Below are 28,000 nucleotides of genomic sequence, written 5' to 3'. Positions count from 1 at the left end.
CACTGTTCACACAGTGCTGCCTCTTGCAACATGGCTGAACAGAGAAATCGCAGATCGCTGCCGCTTGCAACGTCGGCCAAAATGGAGAATCGGGAAATAGGGAATCGGGAAGAACAGATAAGTTGGAAAAATTAATTTTAATTCTGTTCTTTGTTTTGTAAATGTAAACAAGCATTTTTGAACAGATTCAAAAATTGAGGCAGAGGTATTAACCTCGCTCTGATACCAAATGTTAGAAATCTGAAACAACATGAGGCATCTAATAGCAAAGTAAATGCAGCGGAAGAAAGATCGAATTTACCTCCTGCCATCGAGTTCGTAGACGATTACAAGGCTGCGAGAAAATCTGATACTTCTGGCCCTTTTCTCCACAAGCTTAGATGGTGTAATATCTCTTTCGAAGAAGAAGATGGAGTAGGAACCAGGGACCAGATTTGTAAAAACTCTCTTTTCTCTCTCAAAACTCTAACCATCGTTAAGTTAGGGGAGAAAGGATATATAGAGGTATGGAGTCATGGGGTGGCAGTTGCAAAACATGGACCACATCATGCAGTTGCGGTTGCTCCATGGCCAATAGAGCCAAAATAACCAACAAGGAGGGATGATCAATCTGTTCTTTTCTCGTCCGTTTCGTCCAAACCCCAGCGGCTCTCAGACGCTTATGAAATGCTTGAACTGGACAAGACAAATGATCGACCAAAGTCCAAGCAACCATGAGATACGACTCAAACACCCAAGGCATTCACCTTCACTCGTGTCCTCTAGACGATAGAAAACAAGAGCGATCCATTGTCGCGCCTATTTCGGCATCTTGGACCCAGCGAAGGCGTCGGCGTGGCGAACGCCGAACTCGTTTACTTCGGCAGTCGTCTGTTGACCATGTCGGAGGATGACCTCCCCTACCATGTGCGCATCTCCTCCGACGGCGACCTCCAAACGGTGGGTCGTTACGGCTTCGACGGCCAGCAGACTCGTCGATGATCGCACACCCCAAGCTCGACCCCGTGAACCGCGAACTTTTCGAGCTGAGCTACAACGTGATCTGTAAACCCTACTTAAAGTATTTCCACGTCGACCCGATCACCGGGAATAAGTCGACCGATGTGGCCATCAACCTTGCCCAGCTCACCGTGATCCATGACTTCGCCATCACCAAGAATTACGCCGTCATTCCTGATCAGCAACTGGTCTGTGAGCTCTCGAGGATGTGGTCCGGTGGCTCGCCACTTCGGTTGGATTCCAACGAGATCACCCGGTTCGGGGTACTTCCCAAGTATGATTCAGACGACTCTGCCATTAGGTGATTCATTAGGTGGGTAGCAGGCGGACGGTGGTGGTGATCGGTTAGTGCATGTCTCCGCCGGACGCCATGTTCTCCGACGACAACAGCGGGGCGGCGTCGATTCGATCGGTGCTATCGTTTTGGATACCGAGCAGGAAGGAGATCGTCCCTTGGAACGCATGGGAGGAGGATAGCAGGCGGACGGTGGTGGTGTATCGGTTAGTTTTTAAAATAAGTTCAGGGTGAATCAAATTTCTAGTTTTTAAAGTATTTTTGTAATTTTACAATAGGCAAATAGAGGAGCTGAGAAACAACAAGCCACCACAAGCAACATCAATTGCCTACCACAATCATTAAGTGCCGTGCAGCGAGAGATTAAGGCGTACTTTGTGGGTCTACATGAACAAGTTGAGGCTCCGGTAGCCCAACCCGGCAGTGTTTTCTGATGGGCTCATTGCTCTACTCTGTTCGATCAATAAGTAGGAAATCAATAGATTAATGAGATCTAGAAAAATAACTACGACAACCACTTTGGATAAATCGATAAGCTAAACCACATGTCAATCATTGGTTGATAATGTATTATGAGTTGTTCAACCACAGTTGTTAATCATGTCATAAGATATATAAACCTAGAATTGCCACTTCAACTGGCTCATCCCTTAATGATCACTTGTGTGTGTCTTCTTCCTGTGGAATCTGATGGGTGATGGTTTGCTGTCAGTTGTCTTGAGAACCAAACTAAGTCATGTAGAGGAGGATCGACCTAATCCATGGCCCTTTTTGCTGGTGGTGGTGGCTAAACCAAACACATCTCCTACTCTTCCATACGAAGGGATGATCGATCACTTTACGTGAACGCAATGCTCACTTCACTCATGACTCAACAGATATCATAGAAATGTGATGCGTTGATCAAGTAAGTAATCAGTAATGGCAGGAAAGAAGAATTAAGTAATTGAATGCGTTATTCACATAAACAATAAATTTGTATCCCCAAATTGAGTGAATGAAAAAGAATGAATGTGGTAATTAAGAGGTAGCTTTGCTTCCATGATTTCGTTAAGGAAGCGGGTCTTCCCGTCTTCTCAGTAATGGCAGTTCACCACCAGAGATGAGGCAGAACCGGAGAAGATGAGCGGCCGGTTGCCAGCCGATATGAACGGAGATGGAGAAGGCGGATTCCGTGGCTCGCTGACGTCGGCCGGAGCAGGGAGATTGAGGTCAAAAGAGACGAAACTGCTCTTCTCCTTCTTGGCGGCGTCGAGGTGGGCATCTGCCGCGGTCAGCTGCCGGTGGCGCCGCATGTGACCTCCCAGTGCCTGCCCTGAGCTGAACTCCGACCCGCATATTGCGCACTCGTGCACCTTCGGCTTCGCGGAGAAGGAAGAATTCAGGCCTATTTGCAGCAAGTTGTCGTTCCCGGAGGCGACGACCGGCGAATTCCTCTTATTCTCCTCCGCCAGCGCCATGGTTACTGCCAATTTCGGCTTCTTGTGGCTGGTGCGGTGCCCGCCGAGAGCCTGGAAGGAGGGAAAACACTTGTTGCAGGTCTTGCACTCGTACACAAACCCACCGGCGGCCTTTCCAGCGCCGGCGAGCCTCCTGCCGGTGAACTTATCGTCCCTCCGCTCCACCGGCTCAGAAAAAGCGCGGCCTTGAGCGAGAAGGATGAGACAATTGGCCATGTCCTCTTCTTCCTCTGTAACCGTACCGGACATGGTCTCCGCCGAGGAGGCAGAGGAGGAGTCAGCGATCAACGGCAGCGGAGGCGAGGGCTGCGTGCGCTGGCGCTTGGTGCGCTGTCGCTTGACGACGGCGTGGACGAACTCAACGTCAGAGACGCTGGCGCTGGCGCTGCTATTGCCTTCTTCTGCGGCTAATTCCATGAGAAGCTTGCGATCTGCTGCGTACGTTATAGGGTTGTAAACCGAGAGAGAAAGAGAGAGAGAGAGAGAGAGAGGAAGTGAGTGGAAAAGAAGGTGGTGTGAGCACTAGACTAAAGCATAGAAGAAAAGGTTGTGGACGGAGAGCAAGCAAGTCTATGTATATATTTATACAGAGTCAAATAGCGTTGCTAATAAAAGAGAAGGCACTTAACCATCACTTGCCTCTCTCGCACAATTACAAATGAGTTTAAGCTCTAAAAATAGAGGAAAATTAGGTGGCCGTACGACACAATAGAGGTGTGGAGTGAAGGAAGGTGTGGGACGGAGGGAGGAACAATAGCAAAGGACAGAGGGGACGGACTCCTCCACGACTCCCTCCCAACCATATTGCCTAATCCTGGACTTAATTTCTGTCCACTCCTTCACAGTATCCATTTTTTTTTTCTTTTCAATCCATGCATCATGCCACTTTAAAACTGGAACAGATCAGCAATATCCAGTTTAAAACAAATATAAATATATATTTCGATCGAATCGAGTATTCATTATTAACTGTTTCAATGAAATTAAACTACGCCGCGGTGACTCGATCGATCGGTCCAATTTCTGATCCTACTTTCAGAATTAATGATCTTCAAGGACTGAGCGGTAAACAAACAGTGGGAGGAGCTAGGAAAACTAACGTAGACTCTCCGCCTTTGCTTTTACTACTATACCTGTTTACAGCTTGCAACTTGTTTAATTAATTAAAGTATATGTATATATATCTTGAACTATATTAATTAATAGTAATTTGGCGTTAAGCGTGGAATAAATAAATCTGAAGGAAACAACGAAAATTCTTTTGTTAGCATCTCTTGAAGCTAATAACAACGAACTTTTAGATAATTAATGAAATTTAAATTATGAAGGGATGAGTGCTCATGTTGTTCATGGATTTTAAAGCTTATGCACTGTTTCAAAGCATTTGATTAAATTAAATTTAAATGAAAAATATCTGGTTGAGTTAAATTTAAAAAATGAAATTACGACACAAAAATTAATATAAATAAAAGCATTTACTCTAAGATCCGTGATCAGTGGCATGATATGTGTGATATATGTATACATGTTGAGAAGAACTTTTTCACTATATGTGTGCGTGAGGGTGATCTTAAGTTTTATCACAGGCCGGTGATCATGTTGATGCTGTTGGCGTTATTAAACAAGCTAAGTGTTGTGTCATTTTTTTACAAGGCATTCAATTCCAGAGTAAAAAAGTGGCGTCGGTTTGATTAATTACCTGATCATTGCATATATAGGTGTACCATTTTGTATTTAAAATAAAATACAAAATATATATATATATGTTCTGGCGTGGTTTTTTCTTAGCATGATTAAGTGGTGGATCCTCGATCGGATGCGTGTTGCAGTTGTTGAATGCATGAACTCTGTTGGGGGGGGCAGATTCAGTTCTGGTATCACTTAAACGCTTCATATCATAAATTATTGAGAGCATGAATAACATGACCCTGGGAAAATAGATATATATCCTGATTCATATATATATATAATCGCAAACCCCACCCTTCAAACATTTACACTAATGCATCTACGATAATTAAATTAACCAAAGCCTAATTATTGCGCGCAGTACTCACATGCATGCAGTAAAATTTGTCTTCTGTGATTAAAATAATGCAATATTAACCTCATATCATTGTAGTGTCCCTTGGAAATCTCTCAACTTAAACAAGGCCTCTTATCCATTGAATTGATGAATGTACTCTGGCTTAGAGTTTGTATCGATTTGCCTTCTCCTCCTTTAATTTGACCAAGCACGGCATTGTGGGTCATCAGGTTAGGAATTCTCTTGGGCGTCAATGATATATATCTTTGGCAGTGTAGAAGGCATCCTCCCGTACTACGACATTGGAGCCATTAAATACATGCATGGTTGATGAGGATGTGCTCGCCGTGGAATAGAGTACGTGCCAAGTGTGACTCAGGAGGCACTGAGCCAAGACCAGATGTGATCCAATCTATAGATAGGGTTGTAAGTGAATTAAATATTTTTGAATAAATTTGATAAGAGTTTATTTATATTCTTTTACTATATACAAGATTAATTAAATAAACAAATTTAAATAATTTATTAAATAAAATAAATAAACTTGAAAATATGCATTCGTTAGGTTCATGAATAATATAAAATTTGACTCTATCAATAGATAGATGTGTAAACGAAAATATAGAACATGTGAAGATGGTTCTGCGATATATGGTCTCATTATATTGTTGATGTGAAGGACATGATCGAGGACATGTTATAATTATATGGTGGTGACAGTGGAAGGTGAGTAGTAGCAGGCAACATGGGTCAGGAACCAAAAGGTGCATGGTTTGCTGCCAATTGGTGTGCAGGTAAAGGAGTACCATCAAAATATTAGCGCCATGGAGTCGTCTTCGGTGAACTCCCTGTGCCTTTCCATGTCGAGGGTGCGAGTGTCGCTAACTTTGCTAATGTTCGCTCGAAGCTTGGTGGCTGATTAGGAGAAAGAGGTCCAATCTAGCTAATTAATAGACGACGTCAACAATTAATTAATTACTGTAGCACATTCAACCTCTGCGATGGACTCCCCACAACAGATCGAAGTAGCAGTAGCTAGTAGTGGCAAAGTTAGTCTCACCATCCCAAGTTAAAGGGATCATTGTAGGTGAGAGGATTTTTCATCCATTATTCAAGAGCCTTGACAGGGATAATCCTTTTTTGGAATGACTAATTAGCAGGAGCCTCCTATATGGGGTAATCTCGATAAAGAATCATCGTCTCTTAAATTCTAATATCCTACATTCGCTACACAAATCCGAGCTAATTAAAATCCATCAAGTACCATGTGCGGTTCATGCCCTTGCCTACATATATGTCTAGCGAAACAGGATCTTACGTAGAATAAACTTGTGTTTCCTGTGTCTGACTGCATTCATTACAGACCCCTAGACATGCACCACTCATTCAATCCTACAATTGCTTTCATAATAAAAACTAATGGCTTGATACACCTTAATTATCGAGCAGCGCACAGCCACGACGTCCTTTGTTTAGTTGCATCATTCATCATGCGTACTTGTCTCTCTTTCATGATTGGATTGGGGATCGGAGGAACTAATGAGATTATATTGATCAACTAAAACCATTATAAGTGTCACACTATTTTGTGATAAGATCTTTTGTCTTAAAAAAAAAAAGAATGGGCGGTTTGATTGTAATGGAAATGATGGCAAATATTAATATATAAATTAACCTGCAGGTAGATCGATGTGCATGTAACCAAATCTTGCTAATTATTATGCACTAAGTCAATGGGAGGTGGAGTTGAGCAACGCTAAGTTAGGCAGATCGAGCGAGGATTTTCTGTTTAAACAATCCGTTTGTGTGCACCATGAAACTAGTTAAGGCGGCCGAGTCGAAGCAAATAGTTAAATTTATGGATCAGTTAGTTCAGTGATCTGTCTGCATTAATTTAATTAGAAGCCACGATAGCATATATACACAGTGGGTGGATTGGTGGATTCCCTTTTCTTCTCCTCTTCTTAAGTCTAAGTTTAATTAAAAATATTTGAACAGGAAAGAGAATGGTATGTCTCACTCTCCTCACCTAACCCCTGTTTGCTTGATCACTAGGTGCAGGCTACTAATTAAAATAACACTTAGGCTACACTTACTTGCTACAGAGTGCTTTAATTTGTTCATGGGGGGAGAAGAATTATATATATATATATATAATATTATTCAGTAGAATGAAGTCCTAAGCTGATTGAACTCTATGTTGCCGAAACTAAGTGCCAAGGCAAGTATTTAACCTTTTTCCAAGCAAACCAATGTTCCAAATATATGTGGCTGGATTTCACCCTCTCTGCTTGGCAGTGTATTAATTAATATTTTTCACAAACTATTGATCTAGCTATCAATAGTTTAACTCACACACAACATGCAGTGATGTGGATGAGGGGATACAAAGTCTTCTATAGCACCAGCCTTCTTTTGAGTTATTGATTAGTAGGTGTCCACAGCTCAGTCACCGCCACTCTTGCATATTTTCGCCTTTCATGGCCGCACATCACATGCCTTTCCCCATAAAGTCAGCTGTTGGATGCTAACTCTGAGAAGGAGCAAAGATGTTAAGTAGCATATTCTAACATTTTATTTAATTCCATTACTCGTTTTAATTTAAGACCTTTATTGATCACCAATCATAATATTTAAGAGAAGGGTAGATCGATGGGCGCCCATGAATCTTGTGAATCTAGCGAAGCATTACAAGCCACAGTGGTAGCTAAGCGTCCAACAATTGAATTGAAGCCGATGACCTCGTACCAACTACTCCACTTTACGCAAATTAAGTATCTGTTCCAATCATATCTTGCTCACATGTTTTCTCTCCAGTCTCTCTCATCATCATCATCATCTCTCGCGATTGAGTTTTTGCAGCATGAGTTCTTGAACAAAATGTGAGATTTTATTCAGAATCCGTCGAGTAGTAGCTAGTTTCCCTCGAGCACACATTTCTTTCAAATTGATTTATCTATGAAGAGGATTCGATGCTAAGTTAGCTGCAAATCGGCAATAACACGATTTGGAAGAACCTTAATTTTGGCAGTGGTTTTGCTTTTGCTGCCGTCTCTTTATGGGCTTAAATGCATGGCCCATGAATTCGTGCCCAGGGCAATTTGGTTGGTGAATGTAAATCTAATTATTTGATGACAATCCCTATTTCAAGGGATGTCAAAACCGAAAGGTGCTTCCTTTGCTAAATTTGAAAGCCTGATACACGATTTAGTAGTTATTAGAACTTCAAGTGCATTCTTAAAATGTCAACTAAAGAATACAACAAAATCTAGTTTACACAACTTGAATTTTGAAAAACATAGCTTTATCTAGCTTTTAAAAGAAAATGTATTTTTGAAACCAAATATTATTGTAAGCTAATTTCGAGTTTTTTTGTAGCTTAGCTTGTGTTGTTAATATTATGATTCAAACCTGAAACCATTTAAATTTTCGAGGTCCACAAGGAATAAAAATAGGACAACCACCATCACGAGAGTCCAACAAGACTGGTCCAAATGGCCGTCCTCTACTCCCTCTGTTTATTTCTACCACTGCACGCCGTAAATGCAACTTTCATTTTAACAATCTTGTCTCGTTTGAATTCTTGTTTGGCCAGCGCATCGCATGGAGGACGTACACACTGCACTCAGACGTAGCTTTATGGCTACTCTTAACACTCCCTTTTCTTGTGCAACTTTTAGACCATCTCCAACTACAAAATTTTGGTGCAAGTGGTGCCAAATTTGAGATATTCATTGAAATACATCCATTGGAGATGCAACTGGCCGCCTCGTCGTCGTACACGTAAATGTGGCAGGTAGCGTTCTCAGGGGCAACGCCCAGGACGGCGGGTGCTAATCAAACGCCATCCATTGGAGTGACAGAAACAGCCACGACATCTGGCTGGACCGATGCGGGACCCAGCGGTCTCCTCGCCAGGCTGGAAAGAGATAAGACTGAGGTGCAGCTTTGATTTGTTTTTCACATAGTTTGCAGTCCTGTTGCTAGGGCGGTCTCGTGAATAAATTTAGTATTCCATTCTATAAACATTTATTTATATTAGTTTAATATATATAATTAATTAAATAAATAAATTTTAATAATTTATTATATTAAATGAATAAGTTTTATTAATGTTCATAAATAATATTTATGAATAATATTCATAAATATTTATCAATAAAATTTTTATTAAGATACTAAATAAATAAAAAAATTAAAATGAATAAATAAGTTTATATTATCAAACTCAATCACTAACTAAATAATCTTAAAATATAAAAATTTTGAACCATCAAAGTTTGAATTGAGAGTTCACTAAACTCAACCCACAAGACAAGCTTAACCAAACTCGAGCTTATAAAAAAAAAATTAAACTTGAATAATCATTTCAACAACTCTGGTTCATGTTAGGCTCAACTTAACTTGGTTACTTCATCCAATAAATTTGAACATCACAAAATTTGATTCAATTTAACTCATTTACAATCCTACTTGTTGGCATAGGTTACGATGTTAAACCACCTTATGCATTATGGATGAATGAGAGAAGTAAGAGACAAGGTTAGGGTTGAATATTCTATACGATTAATTAAAAACAAATTAATTATTTTTTAAACAAATTAAATTGATTAAAATTATTCATTAAAATCAAATAAATTAAATGAATATAAAATCAATTAATTCTGTTCCGGGAATAATTCATGGGGGCCCCTGGTTTGACTCGAGTCCGATCCTGGTCCCTCCCGCCAGTCCGGTCAGCCACAACCACAGTCTCGATTGACCCGGTTCTCTCCCCCTACTTCAAAAGAACCGAATCACCCCTCCGTCTCCTTCATGGCCGAATAGCCCACTCGGCCATTTGGCCACTCGGCCATTCGGCCATTCGGCCACTCGGTCATTCGGCCATTCGGCCATGTCCTCATTCAGCCGAATCCTCCATTTGGTCATGTCCTCATTCGGCTCTGCCATTCGGCCATTCGGCCACTCGACCATTCGGCCATTCGGCCACTCGGTCATTCGGCCACTCGGCCATTCGGCCATGTCCTCATTCAGCCGAATCCTTCATTCGGTCATGTCCTCATTCGGCTCTGTCATTCGGCCATTCGGCCACTCAGCAGCTCAGCTCTGCCACTCAGCCCACTCAGCAGCTCAGCTCTGCCACTCAATCCTGCCCATTCGGCTCGGCAGTCCAGCTCTGCCAGCTCCATTCAGCACTCAGGCCACTCGGCATTCAGCCCATTCGGTTCAACAGTCCCGTCATAAATGATTTCTCTAATAGTCAAACATCACTTAGGATGTGACTTGTCAGGAATTGTCTTCTCTCTGTTAAACATCTTTGTCAAACATTAAATGAGGAAGTGACTTGTCAGAAAGGGTTCTCTCTCTCCGATAAATAATCTGATCAAGCATTAATGAGAGATGTGACATGACAGGATTATCTTCCCAAGACCATATCTTATCATACTTTTAAAAGAACAACTAACATTAATGGAGGTGGTCTTCTCGAGGCAGGGTCAATCCTTCAACAAAAAGAACTCCTCTTTGATCATGACAAGAGGGAGCTCCGAAGGTATAAAAAGGGAGGAAGAAGGAAAACAAAAGGGGGGGGGGGGGGGGGGGCGGGGCTCTCTCTCTCTCTCTCTCTCTGGCTCACTCTTATTATCTTTTTTGGGCTGAGCATTTCATTACAGTATTTTTCATTACTGTACTTCTTCTTCCTCCTGACTGGGCTAACTTGAGCGTCGGAGTGGCTGTCCGGGGACTCCTCGGCGCCAGGATGACCTTTGTTCTCTGGTGGTGTTGTAGGGCCTTCCGGTGGCTGATCTTCTCTCTTTCCTCGGTGTGGAGGTCCTCTCCGGCGGTTGCACCCTCCTCTCTTCCCCGGCATGTTGACGGGTCCGGTCCTGAAGCCCTTGAAACTCACACCGCTCTCCTCCCCTCCTTCTGTTCCAATCCACGGTGAGCAAGGTTCGGTGACGTGTCCAGGAGCAGTTCTCAATCGGAACAAATTCAATCGATGACCAAATTAAATCATTTAAAAAATAATGATAATTTATCGAATCTCTTCTCTATGAGTAATTGATTATTTTTTCATCCGTAATTGATTACTATGTATCCAATTGACTATTTCAATTGATTTTTAAATTCATTATGCTCAATTTGTAGATATCCAATAGACTGCACCACTCAATTATATATTTCTTCTAACTGTCACAAATCTAAAACCTAAATCTTAGTCACTTGAGCATAACGTATCAATCTTCATTTTTTTTTGAATTTCATAATCGACATTTAAATAAATTAAAATAATTGAGATTTAAATAAAATAAAATATTAAATTAACGAACTGAATTTCTAACTTAAATTGATTCGATCGGTTATTTCGATTTAATCAAGATCAGGGTCGCACTTGCCATTAGAATTATCTTTATTTTCATTACAAAATATAGAGGGATTATATGTAAGCTAACGTTGTATTTTATTTGATATAGAGAGATTATTTTATTTTTTATAAAAAAATATAGCCACTAAGTCGTTCAATTTGATGTGTCAGAACTTAGAAGGAGCCAATGCTATGATTAAGCAAGGTGCCCGGATTAGTGTTAGTGAAATAGTGATTAAAAAATTTATTGATGTCTAATCCTGTCATCGACGTCGACCCTTGGAGAACGTGAAACCGAGTGCGGTTTAAAATATCCATTACCAAACAGGAAAAACGATTTCGGCCAATATCTAGCATTCCCACCATAAATTTTTGGCGGGATCAAATAGCGGATCCGCGGGCTGGTCACATGGAGGTTGAGTGATCCATTTCTACTCCAACGAGGACGGTGTGTATGCGCCCAGCCGACCCGGACACGTGCTGCTCGTTCAGCGGGCGATGTGAGCTGTGCCGTCGTGCCGAATCGAATAGGTCAAATATAAAAACGGCGCATCTTTTAGCGGAATTATTAAAAACAAATTTGACCACAAAACCGCTAAAAATCAAACTTCAAAATCAATCAACATGCCACTCGAATCCAGTTATTGTTATCTGTTCTTGAAAATTAAACCACTTTTACATGAATGGCAATGTTTCCATTGCCTATTGAATTTCATGGGCCCGCTTGAGCCGATGAAATTCTCTGATATTAAGTTGCAAGAAACACTAATCTTTCAAATATTAACGATAAAATTTTATGATTTAATGTTTTTAGAGTTTTATATTACCACAGAGAGTTGTTAGGTTTATGTTTGTCTTTATAATATACAGGTGAAACTTAAAAAATGAAAGAGAAAAAAATTGATAGTGTTCAGATGAGTGCAACATCTAATATTGTCAGTTTTCCTAAGAGATTTTGAAAGGGTGAATTCAGCATCTATTTTTTTAAACAAATTATATAATTGATGCGCAAATAATGTGTGATGTGATAATGAAAGTCAAGGGTTAAGCGAAAGTCAATGGTCCTACTGATATGACAGTATAAGTCAAAATAGTCCAAGAGAAAGATAGCTCCATCTTGGTGAAGTTTGGATGAGCCCTGATATTATCTCGGTTGGAGATGTCATATCGGCTTCGAACGTCATCTCTGTCTAAGATGCCACTTCGATCTCAAAAACTATCTCAGTCTGAGATGTCATTTCAATTTCAGATATCGTCTCGGTCTGGGATGCCATCTTGATTTGAGATGTCATCTCGGTCTAAAATGCCATCTCGGTATCAGACGCCACCTTAGCCTCTGACGTCATCTCGATTTCAGATGCTACCTTAGTCTCAGATGTCATCATTTATCTGACTTAGGTCACAATTCTGCACATCTCTAGGTCCACCTCATATCCCAAATATGAGTTCCTGTCCTTTGTGGGCTCATAACTAGGGCTATGAATATTCCTGAAACACATGATAACTTAAGAATAAAAGAACGATTATGAAATTGTCAAATCTGGTTCTCCGGATATCCTACTATCTACCCATAATACCAAAAAGAAATAAAAGCAATCAATGTTTGTCAAATTTGGTCTCCTTGTACACTCCATGATGATGTTCGTTCAATCAACGTAGAGATTCTTTCTAGATGGCTATATAACCCCTAAAAAAGTAGGGCTAAGGGGATTTTTTCTTTAATTTGCTTTTCTTTAACTTCTCTTTTTGATGGTCAGATTCTCTTTCGAATAATCTTGAATGTCAGAATGGTCCGTCAAGATTTCTCAATGCTAATCAAACCTCCTCCTAAAGTATATTTCAGATTTTTTTATTTTTTTAAATAAAAATTTTCGTAGGACGTTGGATCATTGATTGATTGATAACTTAATCTTCTCCGGCATTTTAGAAAAATAATAATAATGATTATATTTTAATATTAACTGTTTCAGAAAAATCAATATTTTTCCGTCTACCGGCTACGCCGGTCATCTGTCAACAACCTTCGTGTTATTTAAGCTGCTGGAGCTTCTGGCTCCTCCCACTCACAGAAAGCTCCTTTTTTTGAGAGAGAAATACAGAATGCCGATCTCCAGAATCGCGATCGGAACTCCGGCGGAGGCGACTCATCCGTCCGCCCTGAAGGCGGCGCTCGCCGAGTTCATATCCACCCTCATTTTCGTCTTCGCCGGCCAAGGCTCCGGCATAGCCTTTAGTACGTCCTAGGACACGCAGATTACATTTTGGCCTCACATCGACTAATTTGAGTACACATTGATTCCCCCTGTTTAATTATTTGTTTCAGACAAGTTGACGAGCGATGGGGCAACAACGCCGGCGGGGTTGGTGGCGGCGTCTATCGCGCACGGATTTGCGCTTTTCGTGGCGGTGGCTGTGGGGGCAAACATCTCCGGCGGTCACGTGAACCCGGCGGTGACTTTCGGGGTGTTCGTGGGCGGCAACATCACGCTGCTTCGGGGGATTCTGTACTGGATCGCGCAGCTTCTGGGGTCGACGGCGGCGTCCCTGCTGCTGCTCTTCACAACCGGGCTTCCCACCGGCACCTTCGGGCTGTCGTCGGGCGTGGGCGTGTGGGAGGCGTTGGTGCTGGAGATCGTGATGACGTTCGGGCTGGTGTACACGGTGTACGCGACGGCGGTGGACCCCAAGAAGGGCACCCTGGGCACCATCGCGCCCATCGCCATCGGCTTCATCGTGGGTGCCAACATCCTGGTGGGCGGCGCCTTCGACGGTGCGTCCATGAACCCGGCCATCGCCTTCGGCCCGGCGCTCGTCAGCTGGGACTGGACCAACCACTGGATCTACTGGGCGGGTCCGCTTGTGGGCGGCGCCATCGCCGGGATCGTCTACGAGACCTTCTTCATCAGCCACACGCACGAGCAGCTCACCTCCGACTACTAGTCCATTCGGGAGGGCGGCTGCTCGTTCCGTCCATCTCGATGACCGCCGTCGTCTAGCACTCTAGCTAGCTGTCTACTTCTTAATTCCAAAATAATATTAATAATTGATGCTATTTTCTTTGCTTGAGTTCACGGTGTCGATGGATGACCTTTCAGTCGAGGACCCATCCGTGTACCCCGTTGCGTAAAGTCCTTTGTCAATGATGTGACTACTTCTTGCTTTTCGAATGAATTTTGCCCGTTCTCCACGAGCACAATTCTCCACGAGCATGCATCCAAATACACTTGTAATGGCATCAGCCATAGTGATACATGCATACTGATCGAATAATCATCGGATACATGCATCCACAATTATCTTTTAGTTCACATGCATCTCTTCTTTCTGGATCTCCAATCAATGCTGCACATCCGCAAGACAAAGCCAAACTGACACTCATTTACAAACTCAGTTCATTGTAGTAAGGGATACATCTGCGTCTCATGACATTCATCATTAAGGAAAAAATAAACTCAATTATGAACAACAGCCTCCTTGGTGGTTTGCTCGTTGGTCCTGTTTCTGTTTTAGGATATTTCTTTTTGCTGGAGCAGATCCCTCCTCGAGCAGTTCAGGAACTTCCAAGATCTAGAAAAGTAAAAGAGCTTCACTAAACTATTGAGCTGCTTTAGGAATTTTGTTCCACTTGTTATTTTGAAATTGAGAACAATAAATGGAACAAAATGCATGATCCTGTGTTTCAACAAATAAAGAAGTTTTTTAAAACAAATGAATTTAGCAATTGTTTTTATTACACCTCCGACAGTACTTTTGGCGTTTGATAACATATTTTCAGTGGACGATTGTAAGATACAAAAGTACTCCTTAAGTTTTGATGGAACAGAAATTTGATAACTCTTGAGCACTATCATCAGAGGTAAAGAACTATTATTTCAGTATGTAAGTGAACACTGTAAAACACCACCAAACTATTAACTCTTATGTCTAAATGCTGTTGCAGGTGCATTCAGCAATTGTACTGTGTCAGTTTGATTTGTTGTTCCATGACTAAATTTAGGGACTACATTTCTTTAGCTAGAGGAGGATGCAAAATATTAAATTTTTATCCTATTTAATTGCTCGTTGTAATTTATTTTAAATTTTAAAGAACTAATTAAGTTGAATAGAACCAAATTATTATTGTTGGATCTAGTGTGGTCAAATTAAGTTTTGGGAGAATCCATTGGGTAACTAAAAACTGGCTTTGGCAAGGAACTATAACGAATGCATTAGAGCTAAACAAAGTCCATACTTGGGCTATTTTAGTTGTGTTAATCAAATTAATCAGGAATTAATTTTTGAGAGACTATATATACTTTTCTCTTTCTTCAGCTCCTCTGCTCCCTAACTTATACCCACGTTACCTCCACCTTCTCTTCTTTCCCTCGTGACTACAACGCCGCCCCACTCCTACAACTACCAAGCATTGCCCGACCTCTGTTACCTCCACTCCTTCACTCCCTAACTCAAACTCATGCTGCCTCCACCTTCTCTTCTTTCCCTCATGATTGCAGCTCATACCCTCCCTCTGTATAGCTAAGACACCACCGTACCGCCTCCAGCACCATGGAGCATTGTCAACCCTTGCACGCATTCTAGTGCCACCACTTGACCTTACTTGCAGATGGTGGCATCTCCTGGCGCTCACATCCTAGTGCTCAAGCGTCGAGCACCCATCATCAATGTAGCATCTCATTCTCTACTCGTGACCTCCTTGTGATCTCATGCTAAGTTTGCAGAACACTCGTCTGGGGTCGGGGGACTTTCAAGGTGCAGGCTCGGCAAGCAAAATGAAATGGTTTGCCCTTGTTAACTGGCATGGAACAAAATCTTAATTAAACCACAAATCATGTTTTCTAAAATTAAAAAATGATCTTCATGACCTTGTTTCTTTCAATATTATTAATTTCATTCAATAATTTTTTGAATGAGTGTCATTGATTGAATCTTTGGAACACAAGGGTAGTATTAGTAGAAGACCAAAAAATTGAACCCTTGGAGGTAAAAATTGAGTGGAAGGAAAGACATTTTGGGTAAATTTCTTAGAATTAATCATGGTATATGAGTTTTTTTGGTATACTTTGCTATATAGTTCTTAGTAAAAAACTTATACAATCTCTATGCATCATTTCAGAATCTAAACACTAGAGAAATGTTGAATGCTTGATTTTCATGGGAACAATACCTTCAATGCCAGTTCTTCAAAGCATCTTTCTACGTTGGATCTTGTTTTTGCACTGCACTCTAGAAACAAACATTTATACTCATTTGCAAAGGCCATCCCCTCTTCTCTTGTCACCATTCGTTCAGACTCCTAATTGAATTTATTTAATACCAATAAATTAGTGCCATAGACATATAGAATAAACGTATGCATCTCAGCTGCAAAGTAAAAGAGCTTCAAGAAATATAAAGCCTCATGGTGAGACGGACTGTCAGAAATTTATTCAAGATAATAAAGAACATAGGTTAATGTCTTCAGAACTGATGTAATGCCACTTAAACAAACTTTGCCAATTAATCAAGAGAAAAAAAGGAGAAGAATGCCATAACAATCATGAAATATTGAGAGATATCAGTATCAAGATTAGTCATGTCATTTGCAACCAATACCATGTCTTATTGAAGAAGAATAAAGATACTGCAGGTATTGATGCCATCACATATCTGCAAATTCCCCAAATACATAAAATGTCATTCCAAAATTACTGTTTCTGATTACTATAATAGATTTGACTCAAGAACTTAAAAAGCACTTTGACAACCAAATGATTAAGACGGTGAAGATATCAACAAAAAAAGTCATAAGCTACATAATGACGAGGCAAGGATGGGAAGTCTGAGTAGTAGAAATAACCTTGTCAGCTTTATTTCCAACAAGCACTTTGACACAGTTGTGGTTTGTTGCATACAATTCTATTTCTTTGATCCACACATCAGCAATATTAGTAAAAGTCTCTCGCTTCGTCACATCATAAACTACCAGGAGAAATGAGTTATCAATTTCATGGAATCAATAGCATGGAGATAAAGAATATAGAAAACACCATAATAATATGAAAGCATCCATATAGTTTTTAAGTTGTCCAAAGAATATACTTTAGGGGAAGAGAGAAAGTACAGAAAATAATATTGGCAAATTGCAGATACTGAAAGAATAGTAAACGTTCCATAAAAATTTGATAGAGAAGAAACATGATGTCCAATCTTAGAAAATGTTAAGTTTCAGGAAAATCTTGATATGATGCAAACTACTCATAAGAATGGCAAATTGCAGAGAAGTTAGCCTTGATAAGTTAATAAGTACGCAATACATGACAAAAATAATCCAGTCAAATAGTTTAAAATAATGTAACAGTTGAGTATCATTTGAAACTATCTGATAGGCAATCTTCACTAATGGTAAATCTTTCTGTGTTACAACAGTTTTGCTGCCTTTCGCATAATGCAACATCTCATTACAATAGCCTAGTTTGTGGGCCAATGAAACCATCCCAATTGGTCCAGCAATGGTCCAATTGCATAAAAAACGCTAGTTGTGTTCTTCATTAGTGTTTAGATAGGAGTGTAGGGAGGATTGAGAAGGCTATTATACAAGGTGTGAACGATTGTTTATCTAATTTTCATTTTTTAGATCGTGTATTATATCTACCTGCATTCTAACTGATGAACACCTTACATGGAACCACATAAAATGCTCATCTTGCTTTTTGTGTTTGTGCTAATCTATAGCACGAGATGAATATTCCACCATTGCCTTGTGGTGGATGATTCCGCATTCTACAAACCCCATCTTTGAATCAACAAGTGTGCAGCTTTCTTCTCATCAAATGGCAATAGAGGTACCTGTGATCTCAGTAAGTTATACTAGAGCTTATGTTATATTATAATAGTACATCTATGCCTTTGTAGTGGTTGGAGCTACTAAAACAGGAGACACATGAAATCTAAAAATGGTAAGGATTTCAATGAACCTTGGTGGGTTCTATATTAGTGATTGGATGGGAGATCTAATTTCTATTTATGAAAATTGAGAATATTAGATATGCTGATGTAGTAGTAGGAACTTTGGGGTTTACAGAGAGAAAGACAATACATCAATTTTTTCAGAGAGTGATGGTAGATAATTAAGGCAAAAGCAAGTTTCACATGGATATTGTTGTTTGTATGATGGCTAGTGAGACTATAATGCATGGTGTCATATAGAGATTAGAGGAGTATTACATAGTGAGCAATAATAATAACAAAAATCATCTCAAGAGGAAGCTTTACAGGCTAGATATGGCAGAAATTTTATGGACATCTAAACACATCTCAAGCTCTTGTGATGAGCTGACCAAGGTTGATAAAACTTGTGCATACATTCATTCCTTCATTTTCTATTTCATTTGATCCTTGTGAGACCATCCATCCTAGTTAACAGAAGAGGTAAGATGACTAAGAAAAGAGAAAGTAGTTATTTCAAAGTCAAGTGGAAGTGCGTTAGTTACTTAAAGAGAGATTAGAAGCAAATCTCTAAATGATCTTAGCAACATAAGATAAGGGTAAGTATCCTAGCAATACAGACCTAATCAAGACTTAAATCTCCAAAGAAAATTTAGTGCTTCACGTGCAAGACAAGGCATATGGTCACTACAAAATGAAATATCTGAAGAAGAGAAAGACTCAGGCTAATATGTATATAATTGAGATAGAATATGTTGTTGCTCTTTTTGTTTTAGCGAAAAAGAATGTGCCTTTTATAGCCTAGTATTTATATTCATCTGGTCCAATACTTGTATGCACCATTTAACTTTGGGTCAACTTGGGTGGTCCACTCAACTTTGTGTTAAGCGTGAGTCTATACCTCTGAGTTAACATAGAGATTCATGACAGAATTCTGTAGCCACATATAGTGCATATTCTTGAGAGAGGGTGTATTGTATTTACTTAGTTCTTTTATACTTGTTTATCTGGTCCCTTGTTCTCTTACAGGGAGGGTCTCATACCAACATTATGGACAATATCTTGCACTTATGTCCAGATCATCCTGAGGTACCAATCATAAGGTTTTACTTCTAGTATTATTGCACATAGACACCATTACTATTAGGATTGAAGTTCCCTATGATGTTTCCAACTAACCTTTCATTTGCTATTTTGTATTTATGAGATATGTCATGTTGTAAACCTTGTTACAATTTTAATTAAATGATTTATTTTATATGATAATCATCTCTGCATATTGAGATAATGTGTGAGGACATAATGCAAGTGCTCTATAGCATCCCTATTATAGGGATTCTTCTAGCATGATTTGGCATGATTATGTTTGATGTTTCAATTTTTCTATCTGGTGGAGTGGTTTAAAAGCCTATGAAATGTTAATGGTTGTAAAAAAAGAGGGTTTTCATGTGCAATTTTTCTAGCTGGTGGATACTCCAATGTTGAGAGAGGATTCTAGGGACGGTTGAGAGGGTTCTTCTATAAGGATGCTTACATTGAAACACATAAATTACTTTTTCTTCCTATATGTGTTTGAACTATTTGACAGTGAAAGACAAATTGACCTTGTGGTGGAAGTAAGAACTTAGAAGCACTAGATTTGGAAATACAAGTATGTGATTTAAGATGGTGGATTCTAACATGCTATGTTAGAGTGATTTTCAACCCCATGAATTGGTGCCAGAGATATTTTCAACCCCATGACCTTGTGGTTCAGGAACGAAATGTCGTGGCAAAACAACAGTTGATAGTTGAGCCAGAAACAAAATGATTATCTACAGACTAGAGGTATCATATGCATCAATGATGCTAGGCTAAAGTGAGGATCTATAGGTTGTTTGCATGCAATATAACACAGAAAGCCCACAAAGGAACTAGAAGCATGTTGCCAAAATGAAGAAACGGGCATGTGCATTAGCATATTATTGGCATTATCATGGAATCAGGCACAAGCCTAACACAAAGCAATGTCACCTTTGTAATCTCATTGCATTTGTTAAATGAGACATTCAGATGAGTCCAATACAAAAATTCTAGAGTGAGGATTTGTAAAATAGTTTCTTCAAAGTGTTCATTAAAATAAAGATGTAAATGTCTCATGGAGCTAAGAAGCAATAAGAAATAAAGAAAAAATATCTTACGTGGACCAGTGAAATAACAAGACAACATATGAAACAAAGAATAATTCCAATGTAGAAATAACTGAATTTTTTTTACCAACTCACCTAGTATTATTCCTTGAGATCCTCTATAATATGAAGTAGTTAACGTTCTAAACCTTTCCTGTCCAGCTGCAAAATAGTGCGGATTCTTAGTAGTCTAATTTCATAGACTGCATAACTGTATGAAAACTCTGCTAAATTTGCTATTTGGCATTAAATTCAGTAAAAAAAATGTATGTATACTGCATTCTTATAGAAACATTAGGCTATTTAGTGGCTGCCAGAGCATAAGACTTGGCTTTAGAGTCTACAATGAGGTTGCTCTTATGTAACTTGGGAAACAAAAATTCTCTATTCTCTTAGGGGAGGGGTTCTAGATCTTTTAGCTTCTTGTTTACTTGCCATCATTTACAATTTTGATGGCTATTATATAAACAATCAACGCGACTACTTAATACCAAATGAGTTGACACTTCAAATCAAATGTTCCATGGATAAGTCTCAAGTGTTAAATCCCCTACACCATGGTATCAAAAATAATTTGAACCTAATTGGATCCGAACTGAGCTGTCATAGTATTGAGAATTGAGAATCAGTGTAGCAATCAGGTTCATCTGAAACAAGATATTTCAAATTTCAAAAAGTAAATAGTTCAGACATATCTGTCCATCCAAGGATGCATCATGCTTATTTTTTTAAAACATTCCCTTGGCATATCGATACTAACTAAAATAGTGTAAAAGAAGATCATCATATATGGAAAATAAAGAATGTAAGCCTTCTTTTTTTTGTCTCTGGACAATGATTATCTTGCCCATTATTGGTTTTATCAAAAGTTCTTAAGTAAATATAATCAAAAAGGGGAATTGCCACTGTACTTAGAGGAACTTTTATAACTGTGGAAGTTTAGGCTGATACTTAGTCTTTATTTTAGGTGACAGTTGTCAACAATTGCCATTTGGTTGGGGTCAGCTATGCCTTGAGTCAACAACTAGTCTGAGTTTCATGTGGCTTTTAAGGTTCTAGTTTTCCACAGTCTATCTCTTTTTGTTTATAGTAGACAGTACTTTCTCAAGGTCCTCAATAATGATATGATAAAATGATAGAAGAATCACTTGGAGTAACAACTGATGCAGAGCTTAAGCTGATCCAGGGGACCCTACTTACACAAGGGGAAGATAAAGAATACTAGAACTTTAGTTAATTAAGACAAAAGTATGAGAAGGAAAACCAATAATAATTTCTACCATCCAATTGTGCTCCTACTTACCAGTGTCCCAAATTGTGAGCTTTAACTTTTTATCAGCAATTGTAAGATGTTTTATCTTAAAATCCACTCCTAAAACCAATATAAAAGTTAGTTCAAGTAAATAAACAAAACAGAGTGAATAACTATGGATGTAAAGGCATCGAATAAGAAACTCCAGAATGAGAAAACAAATTAGAATTGTTGTCGTATCCTAAATTCTGCATGTATTTATAGAACAGATGAAGTGCTATTAGTCAAAAAGAATTCAACCCATATTTATCCAATATCGCTTCTATTTTATCACAATTAAATAAGAACAATTTGATAAAATAAAATAGTTATTCTGGTCAATAATCATCGTGAGAATTTCCCCAAAAATGGACATATAAAAGTCAATTAAATTTGACCTACAAATAGATGAGAAAAACTAAGAACTTTTTTTTTGGCACCAGATATTTTTTTTCCTTTAAAAAAATTTAAGAATTATTGAATATGAAAGGATTTTGTTTGTATATCATTTAATATCCAGCTGTCCATTTCCTCAAAAATTGTAAAGGAGAAGCATCATTTTCACTTACCAAAACCATGTGGGAGGGATGGCCATCAATGTAGACATGTCATGTACGATTCTAAATTTGTCTTTTTTTTTTTGGTTAAACTCTGATTGTTTGATTAAAAGTTTGTTACATTAACTCTTATTTGGTATTTTAATTTCTAATGACAAAGAAGGCTCATTTAGGAAGAAAAGACGCAAAGGGGCTGTATGATTTCTGGATGGTTTGAGTCTGCCATCAGCCCGCATTGTAACATGCATTTGTCATGCTGTCGTCCAAGCTAAGAGGCAACACGACATAATAGCCTTACAGCTTGTTTTATATTTTCTCTACTTATTTAAATTAAATACGTGCTGTCTATTCCAATGCTGTTCTTACTAATAATGGTGCGCAAACAAAATGGTAAATTCTGTGTATGGTAGAATTTGCACAAGGAAACCTCCTATACTTTGCTTGTACTAAAATTAACACTTGCCTTGTAATCCTTTCTATACGATTGAACTTTATTTACTAAGAAAATATTGGTTCCTAATAAAAGAACATCCATTCCAGGCTAATCGGAAACCAAGAGAAGCCAATTATGGCCAAAAGGGCAAAAACATAACGTTTGCAATTTTAAGGAGCAAATTCACATCTTTCTGTATTTTATTTTAAAGGAAAAAACAAAAAAGGAAATCTCTGTCTTTTGTGACTCTCAATTACAGTTGAACTTTATTTGTCAAAAGAGACATCATTTGGCCTCAAGTCACTAGACTGTGGTATACCAAACAATCTTGTCAACTTAAAGAAACAACTATCGTAAGTGATGCAAAAGGAACCAAAAATAGAAATACAATATAAAATCCAATAAACAAAGGATCGTGATGAAATCTCAACAAAGAACACGAGAATTGAATCAGAGCCAACTGCAAAAGGCCGAAAATTTTTAACTTGATATCTTCAAAATGATCCGAGAGATTTTTTTTTTTTTTACAAATCTGAACCCAACTGACCGATCAAGAATACCAAATCGACATGAAATCCTTAAAAAAGGTGAAAAAAAATTATGCAGTGAGGGAAGGGAAAGCTTGGAGCGCTCACCGATGGTTGGGGAGAGGTCCTGATCTACGAGGTGGTTGGAGATGAAGGACACGAGAAGGCTGCTCTTGCCGACGCCGGTGTCACCGATCAGGAGTATCTTGAAGGAGTAATGGCAGCTACTGCCAGGCCCAGACGAGGAACTCGTCATCGCCCCCAAAGCAACACCGCAAGGAGATGATTCAACACACCTAAACACGACACACACTCAAACAAACCTCGATCTCTTCTGGCGACGGCCACAGAAATAAGAGATTTGAATTGAAGAAAACAAAAGTAAATACAAACACAGAACTATAGAAGAAGAAGAAGAAAGGTGGAGAAGAAGCTGGGAGGAAGAATAAAAAAAAAGGAAAAAGAGGAAGAAGGGGAAGGGAAAGGAGGCCGATTCTTTAAAGTTGTTTTTCGCTGGGTGTGTTTAAAACCTCCTCGTTACGTTCGATGGGCATGTCCTCTCCTCGCTTCCTCAAACGTCCCCTTCCCTTCACTGCTCTTGTCTTTACTGCTGCATGCTTCCTCTGCCGTTACGGGGAATGATCACGCCCAAGTACCAAGACCAATAAATACAAATGATAACAGAAGAACCAGCTGGCACCGTGGGATTCAAACCTCGGCCCGACCGATTGACTAAGATGGAAATAACAACAACAATAACAATAATAATGACGTAAAACTCAAATGAACTGCCGAATCAATTTTTTTAAAAAATGCAGCGAACTGTGGATTAAAATATGGCTTCCACCTCACTTTAAAACTCATGGTTTTTTGTATTTAGCTGGACCAGATCAGGCCCAGCCTGTGGCTGTGGATCCCTGTTTTGTTGGATATGATTACTGTGTGTGCGCGCGTGTTGTCCAACTAAATAAAGCCGTTCCAAAACTGACATTGTCACATTTCCAACTTCTATGATTGGAAAAGATACAAATAATTCCAATTAAATTATACAAGAAAACTTTAATTTGGTAACAACTCATTAACTTGCTACCTGGGAAGGTCAAGCCTATTAACTTTCATACTCATAGATTCATTTACTATTTCTACACTTATGGGGGGTTTTAACAAAATGTACCCAAAATTTGTATAGTCCAATTCCAACTTTTTTAAATTGGAGAAATTACACATAAATATAACTAACCTATGCAAGAAAACTTTTAATTTTGTGACTATATTAACTCACTAGTTGGGCAAGTCCACCTCATTGACTTTCAAATTCATCCATCCATAGGAACTGTCACATGGCTACAGTGATGCCATGTTTAGCTATTTAAGAACAAAAAATAGACCGATTGTTTCTCATGACTTTCTAGGTAAAAGTGGGAATCACACTTTTAGGCTTTCTGGTTTAAGATAGCCATGTGACATCTACTCAGATGACCAATTGGATAAATAGTGATATGGAAGTGGCACAGCAGGGATAAATTTGTTACATATTTAGAGCTTGTCTAGAGTTATCACAAATATGCTTTCTGGATATGTTTTTTACATAGTCCTAAGTTGAGCATATATTTAAAAATCTTCAAAAGAAGTGAATTCTGGTAACACTAACTTCAAGTTAGAGATGAAGCTCAAGGTTTCTATTTTTGGATTTTCTAGAAGGGAAAAAAAAGAAGAGCAAAGTGAGATGGATTGAACACTGAATTGTCTGTATCTTTCATCCTTGGCAAGAATCATGAAACAATAGAGAAACATAAATATTCTTAGATAACTTTAAACAAAAAATATAGTAAAGTCTATATACGGTAAATGGATATTTTTTTTTATTTTTGCAATATACAATTGGATACAGTTGATTAACTTTTCTGAGGTCATAAAAAGCTTGCTCGACCTTACTTTCTCAGTCATAGTTGATGATCAACACAAAATGCTGCAACTCATTAACCCTCTTTAACAACATACCAATCTCTCTTTGAAAACAATTTCTTCAAGAGTATGTATTTCATCTGTTTGTTTGTTAACTTACTTTGGAAGGAAGGTTGCCAGCAATCCATGTTTTCTTGCAATAGATCTAATAACTTCACGTGCATAAATTAAGTTATCAGCTGCAAGATTGGCATCTTTATGCCCCAGTGATATCTCAAATTGGCCTTGTCCAGCTTCTGCATGAAGCTATCACAACAGAAAGGTTAAGAATAGTTTTGCTCAATAAAGAAACAAGAATTACAAACTCAATCAAGAAATTAAAACAAAAAATAAAAAAAATCAAAAACAATGATTTTATTTCAAACAAGATACATCACTGACCAACAGATTAGGTGGAACTTAATTACTTTTACCAAGATTCATGTGAATCCATGAATTGGACATCAGTATCTGTTGGACTCATGCAGGAGCTATAACTCAACAATCGTTTAAAGACTACAAACGTTGTGATTTGAACTAACAGAGGAGACAATTGGGCATGACCAAACTATCCGAGTATATTAATTGGATCTTAAACATTCATTAAACTATTCTATGTAAACATAAAATGTAACATTATTAGTCACCAAACTATTCTATGTTAACTTGACTGTCAAATCTACCAGTTAGATGGACAATGAACTTGCTAGGCTTATATACAAATAATATCCATCCAAGAGTTTTCAGCAACAAACATCTTTTTATATGAACACATTATCGAAATGGCATGGTTGTATTGAACCTAAGAAGATTATAAATTGAATGGTATTCACCACAGTAGAAAGTTATAGTTGACACTAAACAAGAAGTGCATTAGCAGACAGGCCTGAATGTCGAGTACAATGCAAACACTATCATACAATTATTTTTGCTTAGACGAAAATTTTAGTTATAAATTCCACAAGCAATAAACTTAAATCAGGTGTGAGATATAGGCTATTAATCAATTCAACAAGATGTTGATACATAGACTGTTGGTACAGGTTAAGACACTTGAACTTCTTATCTTAGCAAACTCGAATTGTTAAATGAATTCACAGGTGAATATATACACAGCACACATCAACAAGAATATCTTTCCTTGATAACAAAAAGAGAGGGAGAAGATCTTCACGAGCTCAAATAATACCTGTTCAACTGCAATGCCCAGGGCTTCAAGTGCAGAATTGACTTCTTGCAAAATTGGAGATGCAGCATCAAATGCTGAAGTAGAACAGTACCTTGTCTTGTCAAAAGGAACCCACCTTTCTTTGTCATCACTGTAATCTCTTTATTTTAAATTTCAGAAAGTATAAGCATCCATAGCTTTTCAAAGAGTTCAACAAGCATACCTCGATACATTTTTTAGAAGATAAAATTCATTTTCAAATCCTGCATCCATTGTCTACAGGAAAAAGGATACATTAGTCTGTAAAAATTAAATGCTCTGTTGACTTTTAAGTTTGCAGCTTACCAAGTTAAATTCATCCATCAATATTTTTGTTGATCTTCGCAATGCATTTCTTGGACAATATTCCCAAGCTTCAGTAGCATTTATTTTCATGTCACCGAGTACCATTTCTTCTTGGTTTGCCCTAAGTAGATATTTATCAAATCTAAGTGTAAATGATAGTTGATAAATTGCCATTTAAAGGAAAGGAAGCTAGTTAAATGATAGAAGCGGTGGCAATGGATTGTGCCAGTGGCAAGCATGGCCTAGGCCCACCTAGGCTAGCCAGATTTTGTGTTGCATTGAGCCTGACCTTTCTAGGCCATGCTTGTACTAGCATGAAATGTCCGACGTCTAGCCTAATTCGAGCTCAGGGGCATCCAACACCCAGTTTGAGCTCATTTCATTTTCCGCCAAGGTATTTTTTATCTTTAATTTTTAAAACTAATAAAAATACAAAAAAATAATAAATTTTTTTTTTTAAAAAAACAAAATTTTAAGAAAAATAGAGATAAATATTTTCATTTCATGATCAAATATTCAAAAGTTCACTTTCCCACCGTAGTCCATGCATATCCCTCTTTTTAAAACCCACCCTCTACCATCACCATCCATTTGCATCCAGATGTGAGGCTTAAGGCCATTGCATCCAGATCTAGATGACTAGAATATGTAGTCCTTTAGTCCCATGACCATCACATCTAAAATTGAGGTGAATGGTGACAATAAATATGGGTATAAATAAAAGAGGGGAGTTGCTCGACTACTTCAACCTTAGCACGCCAAATATATTGGACTTTGTTTTTTTTATACATTTGATAATATTAATAGGATTTTCATTAAGTATTATTTAGAAAATAGAATCAACGATTATTTTCATTAAATTTTAATCGCTAGAATAAAGCTATTGGAGAACTTAACATATAAGCTTTTGGAGAGCTTTAGGCATCAGATGACACATGAAATTATTCTCTAAACTCAAGCGCTAAATGCTCAAAGTCTCCAAGCTTGGATCAGGATTTAATGCTTCAACTCAAGCTCTTGGTAATGTATTCTTGTCTAGCTCTTATTCGTATCTAACTTTCGTACATATCAATAAGAGTTATATTGTTTAAGAGAATCCTATTTTGACTCAGATTGTAAGATGTTTGCCCTATTGCATCTTATAAAAAGGTGGTTTTAGTGAACTTATAGGGTGATGCACCAAATGTGTTCTAGGTCATGAAATAGGTCAGAGTATCAAATCACGTTAGGTACCAGTGTGTATTTGTAATTAGTTTATTTACCCTATGCATATTCCCATGACACGATCTACCAAATACACACATGAGCTCTCGCTCAACTAGAGAAACAATTCCATTATTAATTTAACTGCCAAGAAGCAATTTCCCTCTAGCAATGTGCCTTTATTTTAGTAAATCTTATCTGGATTAAATGTCGATTGCACTGATACATCGGTGTAACAAGTTTTCTGCACCATTCGCTTCGATGACTTACTTAATAGCTAGTTTATAAAAGCAATG

The 28,000-nt window shown here is 38.4% G+C and overlaps 4 protein-coding genes and 2 pseudogenes across 5 annotated transcripts; 3 read left to right on the top strand and 3 right to left on the bottom strand.

The window, feature by feature from the left end:
* The first annotated feature begins 30 nt into the window (after positions 1-30).
* LOC141837134 (9-cis-epoxycarotenoid dioxygenase, chloroplastic-like) lies at positions 31-1,304 on the top strand (annotated as a pseudogene).
* A 979-nt stretch (positions 1,305-2,283) lies between these two features.
* On the bottom strand, positions 2,284-3,195 carry LOC141838692 (zinc finger protein ZAT5-like). The gene has a single exon (XM_074726242.1). The coding sequence runs from the start codon at positions 3,169-3,171 to the stop codon at positions 2,371-2,373; it is 801 nt and encodes a 266-aa protein (XP_074582343.1). The 5' UTR covers positions 3,172-3,195; the 3' UTR covers positions 2,284-2,370.
* A 10,023-nt stretch (positions 3,196-13,218) lies between these two features.
* LOC141838688 (putative aquaporin TIP1-1) lies at positions 13,219-14,210 on the top strand. Its single transcript, XM_074726234.1, has 2 exons — positions 13,219-13,377; positions 13,468-14,210. Exons 1-2 carry the CDS (start codon positions 13,245-13,247, stop codon positions 14,082-14,084), a joined length of 750 nt encoding a protein of 249 aa, XP_074582335.1. The 5' UTR covers positions 13,219-13,244; the 3' UTR covers positions 14,085-14,210.
* Positions 14,211-14,256: 46 nt separating this feature from the next.
* On the bottom strand, positions 14,257-23,738 carry LOC141838689 (ras-related protein RABC2a-like). 2 transcript variants are annotated; one of them, XM_074726236.1, is made up of 7 exons: positions 23,575-23,738; positions 23,153-23,340; positions 21,540-21,608; positions 20,333-20,398; positions 16,981-17,102; positions 16,309-16,437; positions 14,257-14,711 (listed from the first exon to the last, which is right to left on the bottom strand). In XM_074726236.1, exons 2-7 carry the CDS (start codon positions 23,298-23,300, stop codon positions 14,601-14,603), a joined length of 645 nt encoding a protein of 214 aa, XP_074582337.1. In that variant the 5' UTR covers positions 23,301-23,340; positions 23,575-23,738; the 3' UTR covers positions 14,257-14,600. The 2 variants fall into 2 exon arrangements, with proteins under 2 accessions (XP_074582337.1, XP_074582336.1); XM_074726235.1 differs by having other exon boundaries at positions 23,153-23,738.
* Positions 23,739-25,105: 1,367 nt separating this feature from the next.
* LOC141837132 (uncharacterized) lies at positions 25,106-26,591 on the bottom strand. Its single transcript, XM_074724588.1, has 4 exons — positions 26,502-26,591; positions 26,380-26,432; positions 26,178-26,316; positions 25,106-25,255 (listed from the first exon to the last, which is right to left on the bottom strand). Exons 1-4 carry the CDS (start codon positions 26,589-26,591, stop codon positions 25,106-25,108), a joined length of 432 nt encoding a protein of 143 aa, XP_074580689.1.
* Positions 26,592-27,466: 875 nt separating this feature from the next.
* The window catches only part of LOC141837131 (GTP-binding protein BRASSINAZOLE INSENSITIVE PALE GREEN 2, chloroplastic-like), a 7,088-nt pseudogene continuing 6,554 nt past the window's right edge, over positions 27,467-28,000 (top strand).

This window comes from Curcuma longa, chromosome 11 (assembly GCF_044706935.1).
Source record: "Curcuma longa cultivar G26 ecotype Majalengka, Jawa Barat chromosome 11, ITB_CL_G26_1.1, whole genome shotgun sequence".
Lineage (NCBI taxonomy): Eukaryota > Viridiplantae > Streptophyta > Magnoliopsida > Zingiberales > Zingiberaceae > Curcuma > Curcuma longa.
Note: the sequence above shows the minus strand (reverse complement) of the source record. Positions and strands in the feature narration are given on the sequence as shown.

Coding starts and splice junctions, on each gene's coding strand:
- LOC141837132 (XM_074724588.1), bottom strand. CDS start 26,591: ATGAAAATAAATGCTACTGAAGCTTGGGAATATTGTCCAAGAAATGCA. Junction 26,433..26,501: donor TGATGGATGAATTTAACTTG/GTAAGCTGCAAA, acceptor TTTTTCCTGTAG/ACAATGGATGCAGGATTTGA. Junction 26,317..26,379: donor CTTCTAAAAAATGTATCGAG/GTATGCTTGTTG, acceptor TTTAAAATAAAG/AGATTACAGTGATGACAAAG.
- LOC141838689 (XM_074726235.1), bottom strand. CDS start 23,300: ATGACGAGTTCCTCGTCTGGGCCTGGCAGTAGCTGCCATTACTCCTTC. Junction 21,609..23,152: donor GGACCTCTCCCCAACCATCG/GTGAGCGCTCCA, acceptor TATTGGTTTTAG/GAGTGGATTTTAAGATAAAA. Junction 14,712..16,308: donor TTGAAGAACTGGCATTGAAG/GTATTGTTCCCA, acceptor TTACTTTTCTAG/ATCTTGGAAGTTCCTGAACT.
- LOC141838692 (XM_074726242.1), bottom strand. CDS start 3,171: ATGGAATTAGCCGCAGAAGAAGGCAATAGCAGCGCCAGCGCCAGCGTC.
- LOC141838688 (XM_074726234.1), top strand. CDS start 13,245: ATGCCGATCTCCAGAATCGCGATCGGAACTCCGGCGGAGGCGACTCAT. Junction 13,378..13,467: donor AGGCTCCGGCATAGCCTTTA/GTACGTCCTAGG, acceptor TATTTGTTTCAG/ACAAGTTGACGAGCGATGGG.